General features: G+C 43.6%; 1 protein-coding gene across 1 annotated transcript; it reads left to right on the forward strand.

Moving 5' to 3' along the window:
- Positions 1–91: 91 nt before the first annotated feature.
- On the forward strand, positions 92–3,882 carry LOC115556612 (potassium channel subfamily K member 9-like). Its single transcript, XM_030373744.1, has one exon. The coding sequence runs from the start codon at positions 2,149–2,151 to the stop codon at positions 3,061–3,063; it is 915 nt and encodes a 304-aa protein (XP_030229604.1). The 5' UTR covers positions 92–2,148; the 3' UTR covers positions 3,064–3,882.
- The last annotated feature ends 6,498 nt before the right edge of the window (positions 3,883–10,380 follow it).

Consider the following 10,380-nt stretch of genomic DNA (forward strand, 5'->3'; position numbering starts at 1 on the left):
CACACGCGCACACGCACACACACACACACACACACACACACACACACACACACACACACACACACACACACACACACACACGCACACACACACACGCACACACACACACACACACACACACACACACACACACACACACACACACACACACACTAGCAGAGATCGACGCCTGCCAGCAAGATCGTGTTTGAAAATGTCAAAAGCTAATTGGTGTATCTAATTTAAGTAATTTACATTTTGTTCAAAAGGTCTTCTCCGCTTTGCTAACTGAATTGTAAAAAAACACCTCCAAATGTGTCATTGACACCACAAGTCAGCAGGAATGAACAATGTTTCCCAGAAGTGATGCCAGAGAGGAATAAAGTTACAGTTTCAAGCCCTTCAACTTGGAAGATAATAAGCTTACGTTACATTAGCTTTTTCTCTTTGCGAGAAATTTATTTATTTTGAATCTTTTGTTTTGATGCATTGAAACCCCACACTCAAAAGAAAGATTTCCGTCAAACCCTGGTCAGTCTTCCTCATGTCCTCCATCCTGGTTATCATTGTAGTTATAGGGTTCTACAAGCAAGCTGTTTGCTGTTCAATCCCTCATCTTATTTCCTATGGCAACACAGACCTAAAGCTATCAACGGCCATCATTGTGTCTTAATGTCTTCCTGTGTCGTTAAGAGGGACAGAGTGCATAATCTAACAGGCCATTAAAACTGCAGATAACGCTTCTGGGAGGACATTGTCTAGTCACCTGCTCCACATTAGTGGATTGGAACAAGATTCAAAGACTACAAAGTACACACACTTCCACCTTCAGGTGTTTATGGGGACACGCTTATACACTTGATGATGATGATTCCACTTTGGTGAATGTTATCAGCCCAAAAATACATGCATGTATACAATGATTATATCACTGTGGTGTGTCTCAACACAACTCCCTAATGCCCAGGTGCCAACAATTTCATATGAATATTAATAACATAAACGTGTACATCGTAATAATAAACACATGTGATGTATAACTGATAAATGGTTTATATCTCTAAGCAAACTTCACAAAAACCTAAATAAAAAAACTAATATAATTACCTGATCCAATCATTCCAGAATGTGGACAGTAGGCCTATGTACAGTACAAGATTTAAAATAGTTTTTAGGTATAATAATATGTATGATGGAATAAACTGAAACACTCCCACACCACTTGCACACTTGCACCATGTGCATGCGCTCACACTACCGCTCATACCACCAATGTTTTTTTTCTTTTGGCTTTGTGACTCAGTCTGACACTCGTCTTAACAAAGTGGCACACTATCAGCTCGAGGTGTGAGAAGGAGCACTGCACGCCGCGTCCTCGCGTGGCTCAAGTGCTTGCATGAGTGACAGACTTGACCACACAATTGATGACAATTGTTAAGCAGAGGGCTTAGATTTCAGCACACTGTCGCCGGTGTAATTCCAGAAGGCTATAAGGGCCTCCTGACGTCTACTAATGGCTCTCTATATATGCTGCCGGTGTCACAACGCCCACTGGGCCAGAGTACGGTGTCTTCGTACCAGCCTCCCTCCTCCGGTCCACCAGTGTCGCCAGGGGGGAGAATGAAGAGGCACGGCGCCAGGAGCCTCCTTCTCATCCTATCCACCATTTCCTATTTGCTTGTAGGGGCAGCTGTGTTTGATGCGCTCGAGTCGGAAAGGGAGAGCACACGAAAAACTGTTTTGGAGCAAAAGATGAAGGAAATCCGAGATAAGTACGCGTTCACTGAAGGAGACTTCCAGCAAATTGAAAGAGTGGTCGTTCAGTCTGAGCCACATCGAGCCGGGCGGCAGTGGAAATTCGCAGGCTCTTTTTATTTTGCCATCAGCGTTATCACAACCATTGGCGAGTAGTTCTCCGCCGTTTTCCTTTCTTTTCCTGACTAACCAAACAGCAGCTTTCAGCAGTTCAAACATTTCTGTTCATGTGTGCATGTAGGCTTATCTTTGTGTGACTGCTACTCTTGCCTACTGTTTGTCTGACCCACTATTGAGTATTATTTTCTCTTTGAAGCTGGCAGCGTCGTTTAAAAAGTAATAGCAAACTACTACTGTGACTTCGTAGGTTACGGCCACACTGTTCCCTGTACAGATGCGGGCAAGGCATTCTGTATGATTTACGCTGTGTTGGGAATCCCTCTGACACTGGTCATGTTCCAGAGCCTGGGCGAGAGGATGAACACACTGGTGCGCAGCCTGCTTCGCCACGCCAAGCGCCTCCTGGGCCTGCGGGAGGTGGAGGTGTCCATGTGCAACATGGTGCTGGTGGGGCTGCTGTTCTGCAGCAGCACCCTGTGCGTGGGCGCCGCCGCCTTCTCCCACCTGGAGGGCTGGACCTTCTTCCACGCCTTCTACTACTGCTTCATCACGCTCACCACCATCGGCCTGGGGGACCTGGTGGCCCTGCAGGAGGGCGACGCCCTCCAGCGCCGGGCGCCCTACGTCACCTTCTGCTTCATGTACATCCTGGTGGGGCTCACCGTCATCGGGGCCGTCCTCAACCTGGTGGTCCTGCGCTTCCTCACGGTCAGCGCCGCCGAGACCCGGGCCGAGGAGCGGGAGCAGCGGCGGGCGGAGCGGGAGAGCGATGATGCAGAGCTGAAAGACACCGCGGAGGGGGAGACCCTGGACAGCGGCCCACGTCACCGCCTGTCCCTGCCCGTGGAGGGGGGCAGCAGCCGCACTAACCTCCTCCCCTCCTTCTCCTCCGCCCCTTCCTCAGAGGAGGGGGCCCCAGGCAACACAGTTGCTGCCTCCACCACCGACACCGCCCCCGGCAGGGGTGGCGGAGGTCTCCGCGCTCTGCTCTCCTGCATGCGCTGTTGCACGGACACGGACCCAGGGTCGGCTCCGTCTCGCGGACACCCGTTTGGTTGTCATAGCAACCCCATCTTCTACAACTCCATCTCCTACAGGGTGGAGCAGATTGCCACATCGTCTTCGGCCTTCGGCAGGGGTGGAGGTGGTGGGGCGGGGGGTCTCTACCTGGGCAAGAGAGGTCGGTACACCAGGAGAAAGTCTCTCTAGCTCCGGAGGGTTCGGACATATGTTGCTGTTAGTTTGGGCCACGTTGAAAGCTACATCACCAATCTGTTAAACGATCCCAGATACAAGTTATTCACTTGACACGTGTAGAATTATTCTTTGGATTGTCCACATAAAACAAAGACATACATATATTTGTGATACTGTGCTATCTTGTTTTATTGAATTTAAGTCTATCAATTGTATTGAATTCAGGTATATTCATAACTCTGAGAAGATAGGCCTGCCGTGTATATTTATTTGACCTTTAGGAGATGGATATAATAAATTACAGACACACAGTATGGGACTCCATCAGATAGGGTACACACAGAGCACACACATATAGGGTCTCAAATGGGAACCAAATGTTGCCACTGTATTGTAAAGATTGCTTACACTCGGCAATCATTGGTGGGTCCCCCTTCTAATAGGAAGTCACCCTCCACTGCTCTGCCCAGTTCCCTTAGTAACGCTTCTTTCCCCAAAGCCAGTGCAGTGGAAAGAACTGCTGTGTACACGCGGCTTCGGGACAGACGGGTGGATGGGGAGTGCTTAGTCAACCTCTATAGGAAGTGGAAGGGTCAAATGGTTGAATTCTAATGAATCAGAAAGATTTAAAAGTCAACGGTTATGTATTTTCTATTTTACAATATTTGCAATTTCTCAATACGTGTTGCGGTGTGGAGAATCAAAATATAATAATTTTGTCACATACAAAGTATTTAAGACTTTTATCTGTTATTTTTTAGATGTATTGTAAAAATGTAACAGGAGTTTATACTGTACGAATAATAGACTGAATAAATATGACCAATGTAGCTTCATGTCATTTTAATGTGTTATTCCCAGCTATATCGCAAGGTGGCAGTATTTCTCTATGGAATAAGTCTGGCTGTGTGGACCATGGAACTTTAAAGAAAGCGTCGACAATCAACTGAAAAATGTGTAGACGGCAGAGCTGAAGTCTCATTTTTACTTCCAGATCCATTTCTTAAAACGGCAATGCTCCGTCCAATCGGTGCACTCTTACAAACCATTTAATATCTTAAACTGTGTGTTTGTGTCTGCGTGCGTGCGTGTGTGTGCGCGCGCGCGCGTTTGTGTCTCTGTGTTTGTCCTATTTCAACGTCCGTCTAGTTTGATCCTGGCACACTTTTGCACCCATGCACGCACGCACGCACACACACACACACACACACACACACACACACACACACACACACACACACACACACACACACACACACACACACACACACACACACACACACACACACACACACGCGCGCGCACTAACACAGGAAGAAAGGATACCTCCTTGAGTATAATGCGCAGGCCTATGTAGCCATTGAAGATATACCATGTGCAATGACAATAAAGAGAATTCTGATTCTAAAGATTGACATTTGTCAATTTAATAGAAAAGACAATATAGTCATAGCTCTGGGCCTAGGCTACATAACCTACAATCCGACCCTTCTCCTAAGTGTCAGCTATCCGTGTGGCTGTGACACTGGATGCATAATTCAGCACTAGCAGACTATTATTTATTCACTACTGATTAATCACCAAATTTGTAAACCAGCAAAATGGTGTGGGCTCAACAGTTAGCTGCGTTTGTTTTGCGGGGGCATAATGAGAGCACTCCGCTGAGTGATGAAAGCCATTATCTCATTTGCAAAAAAGCAATTTTAATTTTAATTTATTTATTCTGTTGTAATGCATGGCGTGCCCCTCGTCATATTCACGGCTGTCACCCGCTCCGGCACCGTCTGTCACAAAACAATCCGAGATGTCAACAACCGCCTGGTGAATCCCAAGGCTGTGTGAAATGATGGCACCGACACGTGTCGAATGTGCAGAATGAGCCTTTAAACACCGCTGCTGTTTTGATATCTCTTGATTGCTTCGGGCAGGGAAGCTAAGCTCAAAACTCGGAATATTCCCGCGCGTCTCTCGCTCTCGCTCTCGCTCTCTTGCTCTCTCTCTTCTCTCTCTCTCCATCAACACGCTCCTCCAGGTGGCGCTCGCGATCTTTCCTTCGGGGAAAAATATCAAGGGATCGACATCACGACTCTCTTGTCAATGGTTAGCGTTAGCGGTTGCAATCGCTGTAGCCAACAAGTCAACTAGCAATGAATTACAACTTCAAACGAATAACCGGATCAATCATCTTCCCCTTCATATATCCACTACTAATAAGTTACTTTTCGCAAAGTCCAGTCCATACCTAGGCACGACGGCATGGCTTATCAAGCCACGTGACAGCCAAGAAACATTGCTAGTATCGTGATCATTGATAATAATCCAAAGTGATATGGCTGAGCTGTAATTGAGTGAGGGGAGATGAGGAAGAACTCATAGGACATGAGCTGTTTAGGGAACATAGAGTTATCCAAAGATGTGTAAGGAGTGTGTTGGTTTCTTCCCTGGTTACCTCAGTCGCAGGACTGCATGTTCCTTCGTCTAGGATCAACAACATCAAGGTAAGTAACAAATGGTTATGGACCTTTTCCTATAGAGGACTTTATCCCAGTGAACGAGGAAGTTGGAACAGTGGCAACAGGCCCGGGTTCAGACTGCTCTGCTTAAGGGAGTCTGGGTATTCGGATAAAGGGTGAATCAGGTTTCTGTTCGCAATGCAGTGCGCTCTTCCAGCCTCATTTAAATGTTGAGTATGTGTATTCTCTATGTGTATATATGTCAAAGTAGAACATTATTGTATGTATCATAAACTATTAACATTAAAAGTAGGCATATCTAATACTATTGGTTGAATGTGATCGGTTTTTCAAGGCTACATTTAATAACCATGGCTAGGATGAGGGCTACATTTAACCCTTTCTTATAGCCCCAAAAATAAAGTAAAATAATAAATAAAACCCGGGACATCTTTGAAACTGTACAGGTCATCCTGGTTTTCGCCTATTTCACCTTAGCAACCACCTACAGCATCCTAGTAACCGCCTCCACCATCCCAACAACGCCCCAGAAATCTCCAAGTGGTGCCCCAGAATCCACCAATAGGTAACCACAATGAACTCATCAGGAACTGCTTTTTTGTTGAATGCAGCTCAGTAAGTGTCTTATGGCCAAAGCTATTCTCAGCAGCTTCTGCGAAGTAGGAAACACAGAGATAATTATTTGCAATCTTTGTTATTTTCTAGTTATTATTTATATATATATATATATATATATATATATATATATATATATATATATATATATTTTTTTTTTCTTGTGTGTGTTTCACATGTTTAATTGAGTTTAATTTATTTTGCATGATGCCAATTGTTCACTCTTGTCAAATGCCTCTTCTAAATGTAATAAGAGCAACTCTTTAAATTCTTTGTCGAAGCAATATCATTTAATCTCAGCCTTATGTAATGCAGCAGCTGAGCCCGTCTCTTGATATCTGTAACCTAGTTTGCTTGAAATGTTCCCAGTGTTGTACACGAAAACTAAAGTTTTCTCAAATATAGGTTGCGTTTTGAATCTATTTAGTTACTCTCAAGCTCTTCCTCTTGTCCTTTTAACCCTCTTTTAGGACCATGTCAGAGGACAATCATCACAAATTCAATGAAGGCTGGTGGCAGAAGTGACGCAGTAGCTTTCTACTGGGCAGTGTATTTTTTTTACTGGTTTATAAGTGTAGTCAAATTTGTGTGCTTTCAATGTTGGATAATCTGTAAATGAGGAGAATTTTGATTTCATCATTGAAGCAGATGTGTAAGATTGCTTCAGCCTTTTAGCAGAAGCCTGGAGATTCTTGGGATGGTAAATCATGTTGTTTGGCTCAGAGTGCTTGGAACTGTGAAGGAAATGTAAATTACACAACTTGAAAGTGTCATATTTATTTAGATTGATTAAATGGGAATGGTTTCAGATGGAGAGCCAGAGAAAGCCGGGCCTTAATAGAAGTTCATTCATGGGGTAATTGCTCATTAGTTTTAATTTCCAGCCAATTAGCTGCTTGTGTCAAACAGTGGGAAGAGCCTGTTCTTGCCATGTGGATGTCTCCTCCAATCAGAAACACTGTTTTAAAGCTCCCGGGATAAAAACGGAGCACAATGATTGGCTTATACAAAGGCTCAATTAGCTTATTTATGTAGTGCTGTTATTATCCCTCATCCAGTTAGCACTAAATGTAGTTTAATGTTGGAGTGCAACAGTACTATTGGCATCCATTAATAAAACCTCATACTTGATAAATATGTCTATCTCTCTCACTCTCACACAATCACTCTCACTCACTCACTTCCTCTAGATTCTCCGTGGATTTCCTGCAATGGTTCTACAGCTGGAAAAATAGACAGGGCACTATTGTAGCTACTACTAAGCCCCATGGGAATTTGAATCAGCGATTTGCTTCTGGTTCTTTGTTAATGGCATCCGCAATGCATGCTCAGGCACAATCAATTATTTAGCTGTCATTCTATAGTAGACGGAAACTTAAACACTTCATCCAACCCTGGATGAGACTTATTTGAGATGTGCAGGGCTTGTACATTGGTAGCATAGGAGCATTGGAGCATTGGAATGTTAGTTATTGTTCTGGTAGTCATTTTTCTTTGGTCCTTGTTAAGCATCGAGTCTGGAAATAATTTTTCCATTATGGGGTAACAATGTTGATCTGGATTTGAGAGTACTACAACTCTCTTGAGTCCTCTCAATATGGCAGACTTAACCTGACAAAAAAAATCCCATGATGCATTGTGATGGACAAGCCCTATTATGGAGCAAGTGGGGGAACCTATTTGCCGAACTGTGGCTTCAGCTTCTTCTCCCTTTCTCTCTCTCTCTCCTGACTTGAGCTGCAGACCTGGCCTTCTAATCACAGTATTATAGCATAGCCAGTCTCTCCTGAGAGAATCTGTGATGAGCCAATTTTAGCCGTTTCTTTAACAGGATTTATCTTTGTGTATTAAATTGTACCGTAGGGAAACTGTTTATTGCCGATACCTTTCATAGAATCTTGTGAACATGTTTTATTAAAGTGCCTCTATTTTACCACAAGGTGTGATATTGATTAGCTATTCTGAAGCCCAAAGCGCACGGCTGTGTCGGTACATATGCAAAATAATGTTTTTGAATGTTTGTGTCCCAAATAGCCTTGAGTCCTATCTGAAGCAAGTGGAAAAGAACAACCCTGTTACATTCGTGCCTTGTGTGCTTTGTGCCAAAACAATATGATTTGGCTCTATTTAAACAATGTGACTATTGTTTGTTTGGACTGAAAATATGAAGCCAATTTTGCACTCTGTGTGCTCTGAGTGAAAGCCATTTCAATCTGTACCCTATAGTGACATCACATGTGGGATTGTTCAGATGGACCGATCAGCATACCCACTGGTAAACAGATCAAGGGATCTGATGTTGTAATTTGAAGTGTTTATCTTGACTCATTTTGGTAAAAGCTAAATCATATTCAACTCGGAAAACACAACCCAGTTAACTTAAAATGTTATCTTAGGAAAATGTCAGACCTTTTCAATTTGTGGATAATCTCGGGCTAAGCATTTTTGAGAGGAACACAATTGAAAGTAACCAACTAGCATGCATTATTTGTGTAAGGGTATACTCGTTGGAAATGGCCAGCGGTTGATTCCAAAACCAGCTCTTGTATTGTCAACCATTCTCTCTATGAGCCCATTGTGTTTTGCCACACTGGAATGTTCCATGAAGTTGCTGTTGTAGCAGAATTATAATGAATGAGATAAGGACAAGAAACGAGAATAGAAAGATAAGATTCAATGGACCTCAGTACAGTGCCATTAATAACAAATGCATCAAATTTTTCTGTTTTAAATTCTCCCAGCTATGAATAAAAAGGGTGCCTGTACAGAGATATGGAAGTTACATTTTTCCCATAAAAACATAAAAGAGAAAGTAGTCACAGAAGTGTAAGCAGATTGACACAGGAGTGCTGCTCGTCTGTTGTTAATCTTGCTAAACGAGCACAGAGACGGATCTTTGCTTGGACCATACGTACTAAATTATTCACCAGGCTACACTCTACACTGTTTGATTCCATTTATCTTATTCTAACTGTCAATTGTCTCTTTTTTGCTTGACTGTGCACTCATTAGAAACGCATTGGGAATGGGTGGGTGGGGGGAAGTGGTGGAGGGGGGGGGAGTGGAGAAGCGAGGCGGGACAAGGGGAAAAAAAGGCAAACTCTTGATGTTCCACTATCATTTTACAGTGCACTAATGTATGCCCTTATCCGCATGGTGACATTAAAGGGTGGTTTTTGGCTGTGATATAGATTTGCCAGAACAGGCAGAGTTCCGCGGCGCCCTCCCTGCAGACTGCCAGCCACCAGTGGGAGCACTATCTTCTGCTGTGGTACAAAACAGTTGCTTTGCATTCAAAGCAGCGCTCATCCACAGACATTTGATACAGCTCCAGGTTCATCAGTATGGACAAATAAGAGCTAAAAACCGGAAAAAACCTGAGGCCCCCAGAACAAATAATCATGTTAAGGACTTACCGACTGAATTAATCTCAGGTGCTAAGTGAGTGAATGCGTGAGGCCACATCGGCTCAGATAGGTATATATGGGTTTGGGACAGCACTTCATGAGAGCACATGTTACCGTGGCAACGTTTAATGACAAAGATGCTGCTGACACTTGCCGGTTTGGGAATTCTCATTTTAGTTTTATTCAGTTTTTTTGTAAATGTAATAAACAATCGGCTACAGCAATGTATTGATATTAGATACTATAGTTTTTACTTTTGAAAACTTGAGTATAAAGGATGTGTATTGAATATGGTGATTATTGGCCTACACATTCTAATCATAAGTCAGAACGGGCTACATTTGGCTGAATTAAAAAAAGGTATAATTAGTAATATGAAGAGCCCTTTGGGAGCCAAAAGAGCCGGCTCTTGTTGGTGAGCTGATCCAAATTATCCGGTTCACTAAAAAAAGGCCGAAATTCCCATCTGGTCGCGCATTGACAGTAGCGTTGTCTTGTTGTTTACCTTCCTTATTTCCGGATTTCCTTATGGTCTCCGCGGTAAACGTCACAACGCTTTGAACTGTGGGTAATTCCCTTAGGTGAAGTCTGCACTGATGCAGACTCACGGAAAGGGCACGCTAAGTGTGGACTCAAACCCTCACGCCCTTTGGAATTCGACATTGGGACAGCCCTAAAGCGTTTATAATTTTGCGAGAACGCGCTGCAAAGTCCATGAGTCGGGACATTGGGATTGGGCCATTGTCTCCAACAGTATTGGGACTGTTTTTTCATCATTTCTTTAGTATTCCAGAGGCTGCCTCTTTGCAGGCTGGCTGAGCAGGAAATACACT

This window comes from Gadus morhua, chromosome 13, assembly GCF_902167405.1.
Source record: "Gadus morhua chromosome 13, gadMor3.0, whole genome shotgun sequence".
NCBI classification, from domain to species: Eukaryota; Metazoa; Chordata; class Actinopteri; order Gadiformes; family Gadidae; genus Gadus; species Gadus morhua.